The following is a 22,532-nucleotide window of genomic DNA, read 5'->3' on the forward strand; positions in this document are numbered from 1 at the left end:
ACACTGTGCTTATAGTGGCTTTGCTGATCAAAGTGTCATATTGGCCTTGTATGCTAGAAGTAACATCTTGTGAGGATGTTCGAATGGTTTTGTGGTCGTACGGTACCAAATTTTCTCAGCAGGATGGGTTATCGTAGAAGTAGGAGTTTTCGTAGTGATATGGGTTACATCTAAAAACACTATATTGGGTGTGGGGGTCGCGATACTTTGCGTGGAGCGAACTGATCTGACTTTCCATAATATTTCAAATTTTCCAACCATCCCAAGCCCCTGTCCATAACTCTACGGATGCCGTTCATGAATTCCTTGAAAGAAACCAAACAAAGTAGCCAGATCGGTGAGTTAATATTTTATTTAGGCTGTGTTAATGTTCATTCAACTAGGAAGCCCCCCTTACGTCTAAGGGACCCTCTGAGGGCTGGTCTAAGCTATTGCTCCATGACGAGATAAAAATAAAAGCAATTTCCCGATTATCTAAGTTTTAGGATTTTTTAATGTAATTGTTGTCAGGGAGTGAATATAAGATTATCTTGTGGTAACCATACTTGTAACTTTAAACCTCGAAGGTTTAATTATTTGACATTTTTAAAGCTGTCTTCTACGAAATTTTTTCACTGGGTTCCTTACTTAAGTTATAATTTATTTGATTAAAGTTGGTCCAAGCCTAAGCAAAATTGAAATCCCGAAGAATTTTTATTATTACTTTTTTAATTATATTTTTCTACGGAAACGTCTTTGTATGTTTTTACCTATGATGTAAATTCTCATATTCGTTCTCCCAGTTCCTCAACATCGTTGTCATTAACCGTAGGAGCTTTTTTGGGCACAATTATTTTCCTTTCATGGCGGCAACAGAGCAACCTACGAAATTCCCTTCGGAACTCACCATTTGTGAAAGCGTAAATAAAGGGATTGATTGAAGAACTCACAAAAAAGCAAAACGTTACTAGCATGGCGATAGTTCTTGAGCTGGTTTCAGGGGAAAAACGAAACCAGAGGACTAGTGCCCATGATGGTACCCAGCAACACAGAAATCCCGCAGCCACGAACATTAACACTCGACTAATGTTTATTTCTTTTACAGTGTTGTTTACTGCACTAATTTCAGACCTGTTCCGTAGCGATGAGACTACATTCTGTTGATGCTCGTGGGTTTTGAGATATATCTTATAATAACTGAAAATACCGATACACAACGGTAAAATAAAAAGGAGTCCCACAGTGACACAAAAATGAACGATCTGACTTCCACTAGTTGAGAAAGTAAAGGCACACACTGCGTAGCTTTGGACGAATTCAATTCTTATCCAATTTGTCACTTGAATAATGATCAAGTAAATTGCAAAAGAAAGCCATAAGCAACTCAGCCATATCTTTGATCTGTGGGTAGAAAAAATCTTTGTGTAATGATTCGTTTTTACAATTTTCAAATAACGGCTAAACGATGTCAAACCGAGTGTTGCTGGGGTGATGTAAAAGGCGAACAAATCAACAAAACCTTGAATGTGGCAAACGACGTCACCAAGGACCCATCCTCCAATGAACAGCGTTGCAGAAGCTAACGGCATATCTACTGTTGCAACCAGCAAATCGCTGAATGCTATGGCAATGATATAAAGGTTGGCAGTTGATCGTAATTTTGGGTTTCTGGATGCTGCTATACAAACCAGACTGTTACCAATGATACTTATAACGCTCAACGCAATGCATATGCTTCCCTCAGCTATGATATTAGCTAAGCTTCGTCTTGGTAGCTCTAAGTTTGACATCTTTTCTGCCAAAAAAAGATAATGGCTGATATTAAAAAATTGGTCGTTCAATTAATATATGAATAAACAATTAATAACAAATAAAGCATATAGAGGCAAGGTACTCGTTAAAATTTTACCAGAAGTGCTTATACAGCAAAGGTTGTATTATAATCTAAAGTTTATCGAAACTATTCCTAGACCAGATTTAGAAGATAAATTGGTATGACACTAAATAATGCCTCATGTTAGCAGAATTAGTTTTAAAAGAATCATTGTTAAACGGAAAGGGAGAGCGCAACAATGGAAAATAATAATAATAATAATAATAATAATAATAATAATGATAATAATAATCGGACAAGAAAGGATGAAGAGAAGACACTTATGTACGGACCCTTCGCTGGGAACTAAGGCAGCAGTTCCCTAGTCTCCTTCGCAGCCGTTGTTTGGGCTCGTCACGCAACGATCCCTCCCCCACCAACCGGCTGCTTAAACCCGAGCCACATTCATTTCCCTGGTTTTAGCCAATCACGATTTCGCTCATATAATTCTGAGTAAGTCCCACCAAGATTAGTTGTCCAATCAAAACTCGTGTTCTATCAGCGGCTCATTGAGCAGAGAAAATGGCAACTCTCGAAGAAGCTTTTCTTTCGATCGCTTCCAAATTCAAAATTCCTAGTTTAAATGATCCCCAGAAGCTGGCAATTGAGAAAATTCTTTTGGTAAAAAAAGATGTATTGGTAAACCTGCCTACAGGGTTTGGAAAATCGTTGATTTATCAGGCTCTTCTCCTCGTGTGAGATCACATCAACAATCTTGCTGGGCATATCGTTGTTATTAATTGTTTCTCCGCTCGTAAGTCTTAGGGAGGATCAAGTCAATTACCTGCAAAGTATTGGAGTCAGCGCGGTAACATTAGTTCCCAAGCAGAGATATCGATTGACCGCCCTAGTATCGAGTATGGAAAATATTCGTTAGTTTTCGGCTCACCAGAAGCGTGGCTTAAGAATGATCGTTGGCGATCGATACTAGGAAATGATGTATACCGTGCGATGTTATGTGCTGTGGCTATCGATGAAGCACATGTTATAAGACAGTGGTATGTCAAGAACCAATTCCTTACTTCTCTTAACGTGCCATTTTAGCTTCGTCTTATATTATTTAAGTTTAGTTATTTTCCTTTTACAATTAAGTGGAGTGGTAAATAATAGGCATGTTTTTTCACTTTCTCGAGGGCATTTCCAAAGCAGATGTAATAGACGTAAGTTTAATTTTACTTCATGTTTTGCGTTCGAAATCTTGCGATTTATGTATAGAAATATATTCTTAGTCATAACAGACGGTAATTTAATGGTGAACTGTAGTCGTGGAAATGTATGATCATATATGTGTTATCGTGTTCACAGTACTGTCAAAGAGATCTTGTTCACCGACATTATTCTCCTCGTCCGTTCGCAGCGCAGTCTCTTTGCCCTAGGTTTTTCTCGTGTATTGAAGACCTCTTCTATTTCTTTCTTGATTTCTTTCAGTTTATCCGGTACCTTTTTAAACTTTATCAAAAGCTGGTAGCATTTTTCTCTACAAACAAACGTACAATTTTCTGTTCTCCGCGTAGCGATGCACGTCAACAGTGAGCGAAGAACGAATTAGTTCAGCAACATCAATGAACTTTTATCGAAAATGTCAATTTTATCCTTTGTGAGTGAAATCGAGGAACAAAATAAAGCATTTTTAACTACTTTTTTCCAATTTCTTCGGAGTTACATCCTTGGGAAATTTTTGAGATGACTAGCAACTAGAAAGCGCCGATGAATTTACGCGGGGAACTTACGTCATTGAAATTTAATTGGTTTTATCGTGAAACCAAAGGTGACGTGAGATTGTTGCAAACGCGCATTATCACGTACAGTCACCGTGAAATCTAAACAAAGGTAAAGGAATGTGGTTCGGGTTAAAGCAGCCGGTTGGTGGGGGAGGGAGCGTTGCGTGACGAGCCCAAACAACGGCTGCGAAGGAGACTAGCAGTTCCCAGGCTACGAGGTGAAGTAATAAAACATCATAATGAATGCCCTCGGGGGGTGGTCACAGGAGCTGGATGTCATAATGCGCGAGCTGGTGGGAGGCAGAAGCACAGACGTACTGCGAAAAATGCAGAGGGCAGTGCTCTCGGGCACGTTGAATATTGCCCGGACCTTCTAGGTGGCAGTTTGAGTTCCTGTTAGAAGGAGGACCGCAAACACAAAGAAAAGCTTTTAAGGAATAGTTAATGTACATTTATTTTTTACCCCAAGGGTCACAGGTTACGGTTTTCGCCCTGTGTTGCTTGAGTAGAATGTAGCATTCAGTTGAATTCTCTGCGATATAATAATAATAATAATAATGATCATAATAATAATAATAATAATAATAATAATAATAACAACTTTATTAAAGAAGGGTAACATATGACAATAATTCAATTGATGAACTAGTGGCCCTCGAACCTAAAAGTACCATAACTAGAGTTAAATGTGTAGAATGTATGTAAAATGAATTCGAGGGTTATAAACAGGTTTATAAGAATTAATGCAAGCTAAAAACTGAAATATGCCACATGCGTCGGGCTAAAATACAATATGCCGCTTGGGTCGCCTCGGTTTCGTGGTTGAAAATGTTCTACTTCATCGTACCTCGTTAGGAAATGTCTGTGAACAACTCAGAATCGAAATAAAATAGATGATGATCACCAGCGAAGATTAATTATACACAGCACATCATCAAAAATTTAACAACTGAATTAAACAAGGATGAAGCACGTTTCAGTGATCAGAACGATACCGGAACAAAAAATTAAAAGAAACAATAATTATTACTGTAGTATACTAGGACAGCGGTTGTTTATGTAAAAGTATACATCCGGGAAAGTGTGAGCGCGGGAAGATTATTAAAGAAACGTGTACTGTGTGTACTGTTGTTGTTCGCCTTCGTGGCTGCCTTTTGTGGCATACTTCTTCATTTTTAGACACTACAAATTGGCGACGAGGATGTCGAATTCAGTAGAAAGGGCGCTTCCGCCTCTAGATTTAACAGGGTCTTCCTCTCAGGTCGCGGAACGATGGCGACAGTGGAAACGATCGTATCAGTATTACATCGATGGCAAGGGAATTACGAATCCTTCTCGGAAAACAGCTCAGTTACTTCATTTAGCAGGTATGGAAGTACAAGATATTTACGAAGATATTCCAGATCCTGGACCACTGAATGCTAACGAGGATAATGAGTATGTGGTGTGTCTGCGAAAGTTGGATGCTCATTTTCGAGCCGAGGACAATGTACCGTACGAGCGTCATGTCTTTCGTCAACTTACGCCGACAAAGGGAGAGACCGCCGATAAGTTCATGGTTCGTTTACGTAAACAAGCTCGTCATTGTAGTTTTGGTCCAACTTTGGAAGAAAATTTACGGGATCAATTGATTGAAAAGTTGCCTAATGTTGAGCTAAAGAAGAAGCTATTGGAAATCGTTAATATTACTCTGCAAGCAGCAATGGATAAAGTTCGAAAGTGGGAAGCCTCACACGAGCAGGCAAGTCAAATGGTCATGCCAAGCCAAGAACCTGGAGCAGGTACTCATGCAGTTGAAGAACGTCCTGGGCGTGGAGACAAAGGGAAAAGCGTTTGTTTCAACTGTGGTAAAGAAGGTCATTTTGCTCAAAGTACAAATTGTCCAGCCCGAGGTCGCAAGTGCAGCAAGTGTGGTAAATATGGTCATTATGCAAGCTGTTGCAAAGGGGGAAGGAACTCGAAGCCTGGAAAACAAGGTAACACCCAACAACGGGGAGGCAGACAGCAGCGTCATGGTAAGGGGAGACAGGCAAATCATGTTGAGGGTCATTGTAACGAGTCAGGTGAGGATGACAGTTTTGCTTTTACTATAGAAGAACAGACATGTGCTATGTCAAATTCCTCTGAACCCGTTATCTCAGTGAAGATTGGTGGAATCAGCAGAGATGTGTTGATTGATTCAGGTTCTGCAAGTAACCTCATTAGTAAAGATACACTGCAGGAACTTAAGTATCAGGGGCTCAAGATTGAATTAAAACCTTGTCTGAAGAGATTGTATGCTTATGGGGGTCGAGAACTTAAAATTGAGGGCCAGTTTCAGACAGAAGTTTCCGTACCCAAAGCAAAGGTTGTGGCAGATTTCATTGTTGTTGAATCCGGGCGTTGTTTGCTGGGATATTCGTCCGCCACAGATCTTGGAATCCTTCGTGTGGATCTCTCGGGAACTCTTGGGACAGGAGACTGTAACACTGTTGATGGTACCTTCGTGGGAGGACTCAAAGCAAAATACCCCAGTGTATTCCAAGGAATTGGAAAGCTTAAAGATTATCAGTTGAAGCTACACATTGACCCCAGTGTAACTCCAGTCGTTCAAAAAGTGCGACGAGTACCTTTTTCTGTAAAGGACAAAGTAACTGCCAAGGTTAACGAACTCCTTGAAAAGGACATAATTGAGAAAGTCGAGGGGCCGACGGTGTGGGTAAGCCCAGTCGTTGTTGCTCCTAAACCGTCCGGAGACATAAGGTTGTGTGTCGACATGCGGAGAGCCAACGAGGCCATTATTCGGGAAAGATTGCCCATACCAACCATAGATGAAGTCCTTGAAAGTCTTAATGGGAGTGGTGTTTTCTCGAAGTTAGATTTAAGGTGGGGTTTTCACCAAATTGAGCTGGATCCTGATTCAAGGGATATCACTGCTTTTACCACCCATGATGGTATATTCCGCTACAAACGTTTGAGTTTCGGTGTAAATGCCGCACCAGAGAAGTACCAGCATATCATCACCCAGTCAATGGCAGGTCTACAAGGGGTGTCAAACATTGCAGATGATCTTATCGTTCATGGTCGAGACACTGAAGAACATGATAAGAACTTACACAGTGTGTTGCAACGTCTTAGTGAGAAGCGGCTGACTTTGAATGCTGAAAAATGCACTTTCCGAATGACTAAAGTGGTATTCATGGGTCTTTTGCTGAGTAAGCATGGCATCGGCCCAACGGAGGAAAAAGTCAGAGCAGTTGCAGAGGCAAGTCAGCCTCAGACACCCTCAGAAGTCCGTAGCTTCTTGGGGCTCGTTGGATTCAGTGCCAGGTTTATACCCGATTTTGCTACCACTGCTGATCCCCTCAGAAAACTTGCAAGAAAAGGGGAACCGTTCGTTTGGGGTAAGGAGCAGGAGCAATCGTTTCAGAGATTGAAGAGTCAAGTTGCAAGTGCACCAGTCCTAGCTTACTTCGATAAGGACACACCCACCCGTGTTATTGCTGATGCAAGTCCTGTTGGACTTGGCGCCGTGCTGGTGCAAGAAAAGAATGGGGAAAGCCGTGCCATCTGTTATGCTAGTCGTAGTTTGAGTCAAGTGGAGCGTCGTTATAGTCAGACAGAAAAGGAAGCACTAGCCTTAGTCTGGGCTTGTGAACGCTTCCACCTCTACTTGTACGGGCTTCCACAGTTTGATCTGGTGACAGACCATGAAGCACTTAAAGTCATCTATTCAAGGAAGTCTAAACCTTCAGCCAGAATAGAGCGCTGGGTTCTGCGTTTACAACCGTACAACTATCAAGTTTGCTATGTGCCTTCAAGAAAAAACATCGCAGATGCCCTTTCCCGACTGACGAAGATACCTGCTTCAGACAATTCCGCGGAAGATGATGGATATGTACGCGCGATAGCTCTACATGCTGTCCCTGCTGCATTGAGAATCAAAGAGATTGAACAAGTCTCAGCACAAGACTCTGAGTTGCAAGCACTCAGGAATTGTCTCATCGAAGGGAAATGGGACAATGCCCCAAAGCAGTATTTGCCAGTGCGCAATGAGTTGACTTTTATTGGCCATGTAATTCTCCGGGGGACAAGAATTGTTATACCCCAAGCACTTCGCAAGAGAGTCGTTAGTTTGGCACACGAGGGGCACCAAGGAGTCACAAAGACAAAGGAGAGACTTAGAACAAAAGTCTGGTGGCCTGCTATGGATCGTGATGCCGAGAAAAGATGTGCAGAGTGTTACGGGTGCCAGATGGTTACAAAGAACGTTCCACCCCCACCATTGAAGTCAACACCGTTACCCAACCAACCATGGGAAGAAGTAGCTGTGGATCTAATGGGTCCGTTACCTTCAGGGGAACATTTGTTAGTTCTCGTTGATTATTACAGCCGGTGGATAGAGGTTGATGTTATCCGAACAACTTCCAGCAAAACCATCATTCATTGCTTGAATGCCCAATTTGCAAGACATGGGTTGCCTAAAGGTCTGCGTACCGACAATGGCTCAAATCTTGTATCTAAAGAAGTAGAAGATTACCTGAATGAAATGGGGATTGATCACCATTACACAACACCTCTATGGCCAAGAGCTAACGGTGAGGTAGAGAGGCAAAACAGGTCGCTTCTGAAGTCCATGAGAGCAGCCCATGCAGAAGGAAAGAACTGGAGGGAGGAGCTAAACAGGTTCCTTTTGGCATACAGGTCCACGCCACATTCAACCACAGGAAAGAGTCCCGCCGAGTTATTGTTTAGGAGAAAGCTGACAACTAAAATGCCTGAGCTAGTCAATGTTGAAGAGGAGGAGGTAGAAGTGAGCGACCAAGCCGTTCGTGATCGGGACAATCAGAGAAAGCAGTTTAACAAGGACTATGTGGACAAGAAGTTCCATGCCAGAGATCGAAATGTGAAAGAAGGAGACAGTGTTCTGCTTGAGAAGAAGAAAGAAAATAAGCTGTCACCTTGCTATGAGAAGGAACCATATCAGGTGATATCTCGTTATGGGGACCAGGTGGTGTTGCGATCGCCTCAAGGTGTCCAGTACAAACGCAGCCTTCAGCATATTAAGTCCTTTAATATGCCAGATCTAGAAGAACAGGAAACGCCACAACAGGACGCTAAACCACGGGCTGAACCTAAGTCATTTGAGACGCCACCTGTGGCAGAGGATCAAGTACCAATGGCTGAATCACCACCAGAAGATGTACCTTCTACTGTACCTACAGCTGAGCAGCATGTGAGAAGATCCGGCAGAATTACGAGCCGTCCAAAGGCTCTGAGTGACTACGTTCTGTACTAAAACTAGTGACATTGGCATTTTCATATTACTGTTCGTTGTTATTACATGAGTGACATTGAAACGTTGTTTTATAAGCTGAACGGCCAAGGCTATGTTTATGTTTAGCGTGATTTTTGTCTTGAACATTTGGAATCGAATTGAACTTTTACGGTGTCTAAACAAAGTGGAAGTTTGTAATGTTTCTGTCTTTCGAGGTCAACCATCTAAGCGAAGAAAGAGAGGGAATGTAGTATACTAGGACAGCGGTTGTTTATGTAAAAGTATACATCCGGGAAAGTGTGAGCGCGGGAAGATTATTAAAGAAACGTGTACTGTGTGTACTGTTGTTGTTCGCCTTCGTGGCTGCCTTTTGTGGCATACTTCTTCATTTTTAGACACTACAATTACCTTTCTCAGTTTGTCCCACAACCAGTAGATCGATTCTTTTAAAGCAAATTTGAGAGTCACTAAATATAAAACTTGATCCGTGATGACAAGAACAATAAGCAGGACGAATGTGAAGAGTATTTTGCATAAAGATGTGTTGGAAGAGTGTGGGCTTGCAACCATCTGGTATAGCATTAAGTGAGTCTTAACTAAAAATAGTTTAGTTCCACAATTTTTCCTTTCTAGACAGTTTTGAGTTAAGTGTAAATTAATTATAAACCTATCCTGTGTTTTAATCATTACCTTTCGATGACACCGCTTTATCTTATGATCTCTTTTGTTCTTTATCTCTTCATTAATATACACAAACTTAAAAATGTTCACTTACGATGATCCTGCTATAAGAAAACATCTGTTTTGGCGTCGACACAACTCGGACCGGATCACGGACAGGATCACGAATGGATTAAGGACCGTAACTTAGGTACTGAGCGCGGATCAGATCGTAGAATAAGAAAACAACTGATTGAATGGACATTTTGAAACAATACGTTCAATATGAATTTCAACCTCACGATAATAATTTTTTTAAACACCTGTCTTGGCATGACTCATGCTATCATCAGCTTGTTGTGTTGAATCCGTTGGAGTTACATAAAAATTTGAATTGATCACGTAATTTTAATGAAACGTGTAAAAACAAATTCAACGGATACAACACCATAAAGACTAAAAGCTATTCTAATAGCCTTGAATTTCATTTTGATTCATTTATTTTCACTAGGTTACTGAGTTATCAAACATGAAATAGCTATGTCAATTAATAAAAAAACAAATGATAAAAATCGCAGCACTAACGGTTTGGAGAACACTGTTAATTTCATAATGTGAATAGAGCAAAGCTCCCGATCGCGAACAGTTTACTGGTCGACGCACACCATCATGACATAACTTAGTCTGCCATGCGAAGGTTAGACAAATGATGCACGAAGCAATTTTAAAATTCGCGACAATTAAGAATAATTTTACAGGCGAATGAGTTTCAGTAATGGGTATTGTTTAGTTTGACTTGTGTATTGTTGTATTGTGTATTCCTGGCTGGGCTGAAGATAATAACTCAACCGCTCAAAACGCATCATTTCTAAACGCAACTTGGACTAAAAATTTTCAGCAATTACTTGTATTAGAAGTGTTAATTCCACGTGGAAAAAGTTACATGATTATAGAGCCTTGATTAATTATTTTAAACACTACGCATAATATAGCTAACAAATTCAGGTGCCCAAATTGAATATGCGTGTGAGTGCTTCTTGATCCTATTACGCTCCTCGCGAGCTTCATATCCCCATAATACAATACATGTATCTTATTAACCAAGCGCGAGGGCCGTACTGGGAGAATATCGGCCCGAGGTCTTGACAGTACGGACCGAGCGCAGCGAGGTCCGTACAAAAAAGACCGAGGGCCGTCTTAAGGTCCCTAATAGGAATAGCCTGAGAATCAGGCTCTCTAGGGGTTTTAGGAAGGGAGGGAGGGGAGGGGAGGAGGGGAGAAGGGAAAGGCTCTCCTTTCCCCTTTCCCCTCTCCCCTCCCCTCCCCTCCCCTCCCCCCCTTCCGAAAACCGCTAGAGAGCCTGATCCTCAGGCTATAATAGGAAGGTTACGGTAAACCACGACGGCAACGGCAACGGCAGCGAAAACGTGGCTAAACAAAAGACCTAATTGGCAGAATAATAGCTTAGCACGTGTATTTTAAAACTTTGTACATTTTTTAGCCGTCTTCTGCCAAACAACAACGTGAAATTGCCAAAATTTACGCTCTCCGGGAATGAAGCCACTGACGGCAAATTATCGAAGTTTAAATTTGAAACTGAACCCCACTCACACATGTGATGCGGAAGTTGAGGTGTGGCGCCGCAAGAGACAGCAAACACATCCAGACATTTACGAAATTCTGACAATAAATTTAAATGAATTTTTTAATCGACGTCTTCTTTGCCCAAAAGTTTCAGAAAACATAAGCTTTCGACTGTCGATCTACAGCCTTCCACAGATAAAACATGAAATGTAAATTAGTAAAATATATACCAAAAGCGAGATAAACGTCATAATGAGAACAAAGTAAAAATGTGGAAAGGGTGGCTATTGTTTAAAAACATGACAGGACAGAAAACGCGTGTACTGTAAGTGCCTCCCGTTGTCCCATTCAAAGCCTTAGAAAACTTTTCTAAGGCTTTCTATGGGACAACAGGAGGTACTTACAGTGCGCGTGTGTTCCCTCCTGTCATGATGCTATACTGATTAGGGATCAGCTTAGAGTTATTGTCCGCATTCTTGATAGCAGAGGTGTGCCAAGCCTCCAGAGTTGTTCTAATACGAAAAGAGCCTTTGTCGATAACTCGAGAATGATTGAAATCAATGCGATGATCAAATGACCACACAAGTTTCGCAATATTTGACCCATTAGCACATGTCTTTACATTCCTAATGTGTTCTTTCTTGCAGGTTTCAAAGCAACGGCAGGTTTCACCTACATAACACCCGGTCACAATCGGCACAGGGTATTTTATAAACCACATTGGGTTGGTGTTCAATAGGTGGTTTGAATTTAGGAGAGTTTCGGTGTCCTTAAAGCTGTTTGTAAAAGCGAAAATTTGTGTTGGCGATCTTTGAAAATCCGAGTTCAGGCTATTGAAGAAGAGATATTGCGCTGACGTCTCGTTGCAACGACTGCTAAATCACTTCTGAAACACAACAGGGCGACGTTCTCGACCCAGTTTCTTACCGGTGCTTTTGCTGCGTGCGCCGTTGTCAACTGACGTTCCCGTCCTACGTTCCCGTCCTCTTGCTAAATCTCTCTATCTTATCTGCTCCAAGACGAGAGTGACGCGAACACTTTTCTCTTTTTCCTGTTTTTCTCTTTTGTTATCATGATTATAATCATCATCATCTCCATTAATATTACCATTATCATTATTATTGTTATTAACATCTGTCTGTCGTAACAATAATACATTTTGGTTACAATGACTATATGAAGTTCATATATTTGCACTGCGGTAGTAGATACGTATGATGCACGATCCTCGCAGTAGAGAGCGCTATTTATGCAATAGCGAAAATCAGACCTGAAAAAAATCAGGCCTGTACGGGATTCGAACCACTGACCTCTGCGATACTAGTGCAGCGCTCTACCAATTGAGCTAAGAAGCCAACTGGGAGCAGGCCGTTAAGTTGATTCGTAATAAATCCGTGATGATAAATCAGAAACAATGAATATATGAAGTTCATATATTTGAACTGCGGTATTAGATACGTATGATGTACGATCCTCGCAGTAGAGAGCACTATTTATGCAACAGCGAAAATCAAACCTGAAAAAAATCAGGCCTGTACATTTTCATATTTCACTTCTCAAGTTTGGATCGAATATATCCGCTGTAGGCGCCGATTCAGTTAACTCTTTTTTTCCTGTTACGGATGGCGTTGATTTCTTTATACCATTAGTTTAATGCTAGCAATCATTATCGTTTGGGCGTAGAAAGATGTATTCTAAACATTTTAACAAGGGCAAGTAAAATACGAGTGGTTCCTATGTTCCTTTCTAGTTCGACTCCACTGCAAAAGTTAATGCAGTGAAAATGGACTAAATTAAATTAATGAAAGACACGTTTTATTTGACACGTAACGGTCATCATATTTTTTCCTCGTTTAATTAGTGCATCATAAAAGAAAGAGTCGAGATAAGACATTCTATTTTTGGAATCTCTTTCTTGTTGTCAGTCCACCCTGAATTCAGCGTGAATAGAAAGACGCATACATAAATAAAGGCTTTCCTAGTCAGTTTCCAAAACACTAAGAAATAAGTAAAATAAAGTTATAAATAAAGTTTAAAGAAATTTCTTTATTGCATATTCATCGTATCGATATCCTTCCCTACTTTAAACAGTTTTCATAGAGGTTCTCTCTAATTTCCATCTGTAAAACTTAGAATCAAACAAAGCGTTCCGAAAAGCGTGCGCTGAATAATTGTACTCTTTCTTTCCCAACGCTTACAGAATCGACGCCCTTTTTAACTCTTATTTTGCACATAGTGACAGAAACTGACTGCAGTAAGTCTGAAACACGTAACTACTTATGGATGATTGTTTTTTCCTGGTGGCCTCAATACGTTCGTTCATCTATCACTTTTCATTTCAATATTTTTCAGATCGTTGTGTTATTGGGCTTTCTAAGATAAACGAAATATTATATCACTGATCAAAAACCTATCGTTTATTGCATCGGTAACCCATACAAAATTGAAAGGAATAAACCGCACTTTCTTTCTGCTTACCAACATAATAACGCACTCTAGATGCTGGAAGAACACTCGAAAGTAGTAAATTAAGAGCAGGAGGCGAGTTATTTCGCTGGTAAACCGATGGGAAGTGCGGTCTGTTGATTAATAACTTCCGCAAAGATGGCGAGAGCAATTGTTAAAAGAATCAATGGGTGAAGTTCCACTACTCTATTACAAAGAAGACAAAGAAGATTATTTCGCTTCCTGAGTTTCCCTAAATAGAAATATTTGAAGAAAAATTTTGATCTCACTATGGTGATGGATAGAGTCACGAATGAGAAGCTGAACTTGTCTGTAAATTAATAGTCGGAGCTTCACCAAAAGTTGCCGGTAATGAAAACGAAACCTCTAAAGCTTCCATTTCACTAACGTCAAGAAACTGCTAGCGTTGAATTGGATAGGTATTTCGAGTTTTCCTGAAAGTCTTTCTTACGCGAGGAGTTTGTGACGATTGCGTGCTGCCCGAGATCTAACCTTGTATCCTAAATATATTTTGCCAAATATTAGCACTTTTAAGCATTCTCTAATTATCATTCTAATTAGACCTAACGAAAGCGCTAACTTAGTGACGTAAAATAGTTCGAAGGCGGTTAAACTTCCTTACGAGGTTCGAACTGTTTTCTTTCAATTTTACCAGTCTTCACCTGTCGAGTTTGTATTTGTTAGCCTTAAAAAACGGATTCGAAAAAGGAAACACGAATCACTAGTGAAATATTTGTAACTAACCTTAATTCCACAGAATTTCCCTAAAATGGTATTTGCTGCGGCAAAATCGTTTTTCTCGTCCAAACTAAGTTACCTTTTAGAGCAAAGTATAGTTTCGCCATTCCGCAATTTCTCTTAATTTTGCTGTGTGATTTCAGAGCAGGAAAGGCCTTTCTATGTCTATGCCCAAAGATCGACTCTTTTATGTATTTTTAATTTCCTCGCGGCGACATCTATCTGCAATACACCCAACCGCGAGACTGAAAGTCTAAACTACTGCAAGACTCCAGAATCTGTCTACTTGACTTTGATTTCAAGAAAAAAGATATCTTTTTATTCTGCTGAAGTGTATATCAGTTTGCCGTTTTTGAAATGCTACGTAATTTACCGAAAAATAACCTCAGAAAATTTCAACTTTCTTGTTTGCTTGCGACTTTCACCAGCAGTTTTCATTAGTTACATATCTGGCCTATCGCCCGGTGTAAATTGTAGCAGCTGGCAACTTTCCTTGGACACCGCCCAATACTTGAAAGGAGAGGTATTAAAAAGCTTAAAAACTTACCTTTTTTGAGGATTTTTATGTTTTTTCAAGAGTTGCTTTTTTTCCCCGTTCATCATCACGAACACTTAAGTGGAACAACATTTTTCTTTGTAGCAAACACAGGGTAACCATGTAAACGGAATGTATGCAAGTGTGGTTTGACAATGGTGTCATTAAGTGTCACGGATCAATTTCTAACTTACATTTGTTTTTATTTGTGAAATATAATTAGTCCAAGACCTTAGCTAAAGCTCAAAAACAAAATAAATAGAAGCAACGACATGACTTCTAAAATAGCGTCCTTGTTCAAAAAATGTTCTTGGGTAAGGCAGCACGTTATGATATCAACATTTCCTTGTCTTGTGTAAAGATTAATTTTTTTTCGTTTTAAAAATCATGACTGAATGAATAGTATAGTACTCTGCGTAACCCTACACTCCTTGAAAGAAATATCAATTAGCAAGGAAAACACTGAAGTTGTGTACATTCAGCTGGTCAGAATGAAAAATAAAGGTTATTATATAGACTGAGGTGTTTTACTTAGTTCTTATTAACCGAGCGGGAGGTCTGTATGGGAGAATCTTGACCGAGGTAGCCAGTACAGACGGAACGCAGTGAGGTCTGTACCAAAAATCAGCGGAAAGTGGAAAGAATTATTGAGGAGAGCTATAGTGTTTTTGTATCTGGAAAAGCCGGCAGTGGAAAATCGTTCTTTCTGCGATATATGATAGAGAAAAATTGACAGAAAGGACTGAATTGTTTTGTAACAGCATCAACTGTCACCGCTGCACAGAATATCGGTGGTATAACCATCCATTCACTCGCTGGTATCGGTACTAGGTCAAAAAGTATTGATGAACTAATTTGTGCTAAAAGAAGTAGTCTTCCAAATGTTGCTCTGTTTTAAATAGGCTGGCCGTTCTTCTTGCATTCAAGTTGAAATTTGCCGTATATATTGTCAAAGGTAACAGCGTGACCCGACTTTTCGCAAGAGTTTTCTAATATTCTGTTGAATACAGAAAGATTTAAAGTTACTTTAGCTTGAAAAATTCAAAATAAAGGCTTATATGCTTGTCACAATAGCAGTCATTCCAAAGGTTTTTCATTATAAATTTGTTCTTGCTGTTACATTTCTGTTCCTGGCAGCGATCGCTGTTCCTAGCAATTTACAACACGCTTCTAACGGCTGAATTCCAACGGTTTCACTCCCCGTTATTTCTCGCCACTCCGGGGCTCGTCCGGAAAACTCTCGCGCCTTCGGCGCTCGCCTGCGATACAAAGCGTCAGCGGTAAACAATACTAAAAAACAGTATGGCGGAAATTCAAACTGGCGAATAAACAACGAATAAAACCAGGTAAAAAAAATAACATTTTGCCGTGTTCCCTTGGACAGACGTGCGATAGGAGTACTTCATCACAATACAGCCACCTCACATAACATTAGTTCTGCTCTCTTAATTCTAAGTTAAGTGTAAAACACTTCTGGAACTAATTCCGTGGTATCCTAGAATGTCCCTGATAGGCGGCCTTTTTTTGTTATGCTGTTATCGTGAATGCAAATGAAAGAGTAAGCGTATCTATGGAAAAATTATTCCTAGCAATAATTAGGTGATATTTCTGTAAAGGTAATTGTACGCTTAAAATCCCAAATTTCCCTTTTTTTAACGGCAAACAAGGGCTTTTCTGGTCTTCTTATAAATTTTCATAAACGACTCAAAACCAGCTAAGTCCAATCAACTAAAAGGGTTTTGTTCTCACATATTATAAGTTAAGAGAAAAATCTCGTGTTTTAGGATACTGAATACGTTTCTGATCATGATTAGAATTCATACATTAGGAAGAGAAGCTCAAGGGAAAGTGTTTTTCTTTAGTGACTAGCTGTTCACTGATGTTAAACAGAAAGTCGAATTAAATTAATTTATTCTCCATTTAATCATCAAGCCCTTGGATCTGAAACTACCCAGCAAGCACAAAAGCTTTGACGCTATCGATAGAAAATTTGGTGGGCTCTTGTTTTCGTATCTTTGGAATGCTCCATTTACAAGGTTATGACGTACAGGGCAATTCATCTTCACTCTCTGTGGTTGTGCTAGCAGCTTTCTTACATACATCTTCCGTAACAAATAAAGTAGCAGCTAGGTGATTGCACCGTCCATCATTTCCTGAGGGGCATGGACAGACAGCTTGTTTAACTTGTGAACTTACATTTATGATAATTTCGACAGAGTAGATGTTTTTATTCTTGTCAGCTTGTTTTCACCCTCCTGCTTAGTATAAATTGCTTCCACTTTTCCTGATTTATAAAAATTGTATCCCTTGACGATTGGTTTTTCAACTGATAATTGTTTTTTAAACTCCACATCGTCGATTAAACACTTCCAAATTTGGGGATAGCCAACATTCAGCTTCGAGTTGATTACTACAACAAATCCCTCGGTAGGAAAGTCAATAACAGTTGTCTCTTTTTCCTCTTGTAATCCAAGTTTCTTGCGCTTGTTTTGAATATTTATGCCCTCATCAGGATCGATGAGGTTTTTGGAATCCAAACCAGAGCGTATGTAATTATTTACTCTGAAAATGAAAGAGACTTTTGTACTAAAATTCACTACATTTTCGGCATATTTAGTAGTTGCACAAAATACTGACCTTTTGATCAATTCGTTCCTTTTACCCGAAACTTTCGCTCCTCTGCAGATCAACCAATGTTTTAATATTGCCACTGTGCAATTTTCAGGGGGCTTTGAGAGCTCTGCTCCAGGAATATCTTCTTCAGTAAGCGTTGTTGTATCACCATCGCTGTCCTTCTTCCCCGCCATCTTGAAACGCGTCCCCTAAACTCGCCCCAGCGTACCTTGCGCTTACTGACTCGATCCATTCCTCCGCTCAACGTAAAAATGGGGAATATCGTGCTTGTGATTGTAATGCCGTAAGTCAATCATGTTGGATCACGTGATTACAGAGAGTATTGTTAAAAAGTAAGGTTTTTACTACAAGCAGGGCGTTGTGGTTCATCTTTACTTTAGCTCTGTTCGAGGCTGATACTCTCGATACTACAGTGATCAGATTATTCGGTTCGGAATTTAAATTGAGTGCACATATTTTAGTATCTTTCCATTTCGAACTCGCAACCCTTCCACTTTACCACGACATCAACATGTTGGACTGATGTCTCATATTCAGGACCAGTCAAGGATACTTCACTAAAAATAATTTAAAATATTATACAGTGCAGACTCATTGGTGCGAGCAACAGCACTTTCGACAATTAAGATGCTTTTTTTTTCAAACATAACTGAATTAGCACCTCAAAACATATATTAGTATGTGTAATCAAATGGCGACGAGTGAGATTAGGAAATAATTTCACTTGCGCTTTGTCAAAATTCTGATAATTTTCCGAGCCTTTAGGCGAGGGAAATTATCAGAGTTTTGACAAAACGCAAATGAAATTATTTCCTAATTTCACGAGAAAACCATTTGATTACCTTTTAATATCGTGGATGACAAATTACGTTCACAACCGTAAAAGTTTTACTGGTTTATTGTATCGAAAACCGAGAACATGAAGAAGAATATAGTTTTCGTTAAAAGTATACATCATTGTTAAAGTTCGTAATTTTCTGAGTTTCTTCACAAAAAACACCTTTCGAATTCTTCGTGCCTGTTAATAATGTTTCAAAATTAAGGCAACTGTCAAATCTTTCTCAAATAATTGGCTCTAATTTGTCATGAAATGATGAATGAAATGAAAATAGCGTCCGTTGAAATGCGCTAGCGCTAAAACTAAAATTTTGCACGAGGCCATATCAAATTTTGACAGTTTAATTTGTTTTGAAGGGGAATTATCACTGAATTTATTTTATGGTCTAAGAAAAGTTGCCTAAATGAAAGTCAGGCGAAAATGCATAAGAGATGTTACCATGGCAATTTTGTAATTTCACATGTGAAATTAAAAATTAACGCTGAAATTTCACGCCAAAATTAAGGAGTAATTTTTCACCTATGATATTATTCATGTAAGAATATTCATCAACCGCAAAAGCTCACGGTGTTCATATACTACAGACACTGACCTTGCTTGATACTCTTTACCTCGAGAACTTGTTTGTTTGAAAAATTTAAAAAGATGCGAAATCGTTCCATCTCTTACCAGTTTCTTTTTTTAAACATCTTCAACTTTTCCGACTAGGTTTCTTTGCTTTTTTTCTCTCTCAGAAGTCTAAGCCTAAGCAAAGTAGAAGACTGGCGAGTATTATTTTTAAATTCTTTTCCAGCAACCTCTGTTTGTGCTTTACTGATGATTTACTGCAGTTATGAAACGATTACAGTTAGCAACATAATATAAAAGTAGGCAGTTAAGACTGCATATGACTACTGTTACCGCATCCCACATGTTTATGAGTCAAGCCTGTTGTATAACGGAAGGAGGATTCAAGAATATAGTGACTAATAGAGTACCAAAGCCATGACGTCCCGTTACCATGGAAGCAATTTTCGCTGCTTCTAAACAAACTTTTAAGATGGCGCCTGTGCTTGTGTTGTATTGTACCTTTGAGTAAAATGGTTCAGTGTTTCGCGCCCGATTGCAATCATCAGTTCGAAAGAGAGACATGCAAGTTTTTTAGGTTTCCCAGCGAAGGTAGTAGTGAATTTAACTGGTAGAAAAAACTGCAAAGGTAAGCATAACTTCGTGTTCGGTTGAGCGTGTAGGTAGCGTGACCAAGATCAACAATAGTGATAACCTTTGACTTATTAAACATGGATATTGATTGAAATGGTAAAGTGCTCTCTTTTCGAAAAAAATAAAATTTTTGTTCGAAGTTTCCACGATGTGCAAGTCAAACCTATTTAGATATTTCTGAGAGTAGTCTTCTTTCAATTTCGTGCGGGAGACGCCATTGTGAAAGTATTTTGAGATGTTTATCATCTTTTGTCGTGTCACGGCAAGAAATGAAAAAGTTATATCTTCGGATATACTGGGCATAATTCGCTGATTCGATCGGTAAAATACTCTCTCATCAAAGAAGAAATTTTTTCTTCAAGTTCTCACGATCCACCGATCACACCTTTTCAGACATATGTGCAAGGTAGAACTTTCCTTTTTCAAACGTCATCCTGAAATGATTGTGAGATGCTTATCATTTTCTGAAGTAGTCCGAAACAAATAATAAGAAGCACGGGGAAACCGTATGGTCACGTACTAATTCCGAGTAACATTCGAAGCGATCCGAATAAATTCGTCAGCAAGCGCTGACTAAAGACCAAAGATATTCCTAAACAAACAAAAGCAGAAAGCGAGGAATATCTGGTAAAACTTGGCACACTTCGTTATGGGCGAAGAGGTCGTTCGTATTTTATTGTTAGACTCACTCGACAGTACTGCCTTCGCCTGCATAGGAGGCAGTAGCAATCAAAATGTCAGTTGAACATCACTCAAATTCAAAGTATACGTACTTGTTTTAACACGTTAAAACTAGTAACGCTTTTAGAAAGTCGATGAATCCTTCCATGCCTAATGACTGTAAAGAAGCAAACAGACAAACCCGACCCAAAAAAAAAGACACAAGACAGACACATACACAGATAATCACACATATTAACAAAACAAAACCGACCAGCGACAAGAAACAAAAAGAAAAAAATAAATAAGAGAGAGAGAGAGAGAGAGAGAGAGAGAGAGAGAGAGAGAGAGAGAGAGAGAGAGAGAGAGAGAGAGAGAGAGAATGGAATAACTTTTCCGTCCTGCTTCAAATCCACCAGACGTAAAGGTTTTTTTCTTGTTCATCCCGTTCCATGAGATCGTTGCAAGTTAAGATACTAGCTTACTATGGCACCATTCTTGCTCTTCCACGGTGGCAACAGAGTAGTTTGCGAAATTCCCTTCGGAACTCGCCATTCCTGAGAGCGTAAATAATAGGATTTATTGAAGCACTCAAAAACAAGAAAAAGATGCTAAGCAGTGCCGCAAACCTTGGGCAGGTTTCAGGAGAAAAACGAAACCATAGGACAAGTGCCCACGTTGGTATCCAGCAACACAAAAATCCAGCAGCTACAAGGAACAATATTCTAGTAAGCTTTGTTTCTTTCACTGAGTTGCTTACTGTACTACTCTCAGTCCTGTTCTGTAGCGATGTAACTACATTCTCTTGATGTTCATGGGTTTTGAGAAATATCTTATAATAACTGAAAATGCCGATACACAATGGTAAAAAGAAAAATAATCCGAGAGCGACGCAATAATGAACGATTCGACTTTCACCTGTTGGGTAATCAAATGAGCATACTGCGAAGCTTTGAATAAAATCAATTTTGATCCAGTTTGTGACTCGGGCAATCAGCAGGTAAAGTGCAAGGGAAAGCCACAAGCAACTCAGCCATATCTTAGATCTTCGGGGTGAGAAAATCCTCTTGTAGTGGTTCGTCTTTACAATTTTCACGTAGCGGTTAATTGCTGTCAAACCAAGAGTCACTGGGGTCACATTTGAGGCAAATATGTCAACAAAGCCTTGAAATTGGCATAACGCGTCGCCAAAGGTCCATCTTCTAATGATCAGAGTTACAGAAGCTAAGCTTATCTCTACTGTACCACATAGCAGATCACTGACTGCTAAGGCAATGATATACAGGTTAGTGGTTTTTCGAAGGTTTGGGTTTCTGTATGCTGTCACACAAACCAGACTGTTTCCAAAGATGCTTGTGATGTTCAAAGCAATGCATACACTTGCCTCAGTTATCACTGCAGCTAAGCTTCGGTTTGGTAGCGTTAAGTTGAACATATTACCCTCTGAAGATAAAGAAAGGAATATGTAGATAAATAAATAGATGAATGAATGAATCAACAAAAGAGTATTCCAAGAAAATATGTAGGTGAACACTCTTTCCCATCTAAGTCCATATTTCGTGCCCTTCGCTGACAGGGTTTGCAATTATAAAGTCTTCAATTGTTCCTCTATTCATTTGTATACTCATCCATCTATGTATTAGCTTTTCGTATTTCCCTCACGTGACCTAACAAGGTGTATTTTTTTCCTCGAGTTATTATTAGCATGGTTAAAGAGAAGTCAATTAAGAAGCCGAATGAAGATTTAAGCGAGGGTAAAATAACATTGTAGTATTTAATTGCTTTGAAGTTTGGCGTAACTTTTCAACGTTAGCGTCCCAAGAAAAACACACTGTCTTTATCCTTTTACTTAAAATATCATAAATTGTAACCCTTAAAATTAATGGCTATGCACTTCCATCGGCTAATCCGGCTTCGGGGTTAACGAAAAATCGTGAAGGGGCCGCTTTTTTCGACTCATCACTGAAATGGAACTGGGCTTACGTTTACCACGGAAATGAAATGCAGAACAATATATTTTTTAACCAAGTTAGGTTAATTTTAAACCGCCTTTCTTCGTCGTCTAACTCAGGTTGGTGGTTTCTTATCTGTTAGGTGCACTGACTTTTTTCTTGGAATGTGTCAATCCCCTCACATGTTATTCACCATGGGACAAACAACTGCTTTCAGCTTCGAACATGGCGTGGCAGAACAATTTTAACAACAGCGCCAGCGACTTTTCTCAAGCGAGTTTCTGGCTCCCTTCTCAACATGTGTCGACAACGCCATATCAGTGAAGTTTGCAAGGGACCTTCATGCCTGAACCGTGGCCTGAACAGGGAAGCCCTATACCATTCTCCTCATTCACCCGCAAGCTTTTCTGAAACGAGCGCAAGCTCATCAACAGA

At 39.6% G+C, this 22,532-nt stretch overlaps 2 protein-coding genes across 4 annotated transcripts in view; both read right to left on the bottom strand.

The window, feature by feature from the left end:
• Positions 1 to 336: 336 nt before the first annotated feature.
• Positions 337 to 14,942, bottom strand: LOC148736403 (melatonin receptor type 1B-B-like). 3 transcript variants are annotated; one of them, XM_088754812.1, is made up of 3 exons: positions 9,239 to 9,969; positions 1,499 to 1,774; positions 1,227 to 1,380 (listed from the first exon to the last, which is right to left on the bottom strand). In XM_088754812.1, the coding sequence occupies exons 1-3, from the start codon at positions 9,363 to 9,365 to the stop codon at positions 1,364 to 1,366; spliced, it is 420 nt and encodes a 139-aa protein (XP_088610938.1). In that variant the 5' UTR covers positions 9,366 to 9,969; the 3' UTR covers positions 1,227 to 1,363. The 3 variants fall into 3 exon arrangements, with proteins under 3 accessions (XP_088610937.1, XP_088610936.1, XP_088610938.1); XM_088754811.1 differs by lacking the exon at positions 9,239 to 9,969 and adding an exon at positions 14,826 to 14,942 and having other exon boundaries at positions 337 to 1,774; XM_088754810.1 differs by having other exon boundaries at positions 337 to 1,774; positions 9,239 to 9,477.
• A 5,261-nt stretch (positions 14,943 to 20,203) lies between these two features.
• The window catches only part of LOC148736404 (octopamine receptor beta-1R-like), a 59,611-nt gene continuing 57,282 nt past the window's right edge, over positions 20,204 to 22,532 (bottom strand). Inside the window, exon 2 of the mRNA XM_088754452.1 lies at positions 20,204 to 21,588. Within this exon, the coding sequence (XP_088610578.1) occupies positions 20,630 to 21,580 (951 nt within the window). The 5' untranslated portion in view covers positions 21,581 to 21,588 and the 3' untranslated portion in view covers positions 20,204 to 20,629. The remainder of the gene's footprint in view (positions 21,589 to 22,532) is intronic.

Source organism: Stylophora pistillata, chromosome 3 (assembly GCF_964205215.1).
Source record: "Stylophora pistillata chromosome 3, jaStyPist1.2, whole genome shotgun sequence".
NCBI lineage: Eukaryota > Metazoa > Cnidaria > Anthozoa > Scleractinia > Pocilloporidae > Stylophora > Stylophora pistillata.

Excerpts from the sequence above, each read along its gene's own strand:
- LOC148736403 (XM_088754810.1), bottom strand. The coding sequence starts at position 9,365 with ATGCAAAATACTCTTCACATTCGTCCTGCTTATTGTTCTTGTCATCAC. Across the intron at positions 1,775-9,238 it reads TGTGGGACAAACTGAGAAAG|AAAAGATGTCAAACTTAGAG; the intron begins GTAATTGTAGTG and ends TTTTTTTGGCAG.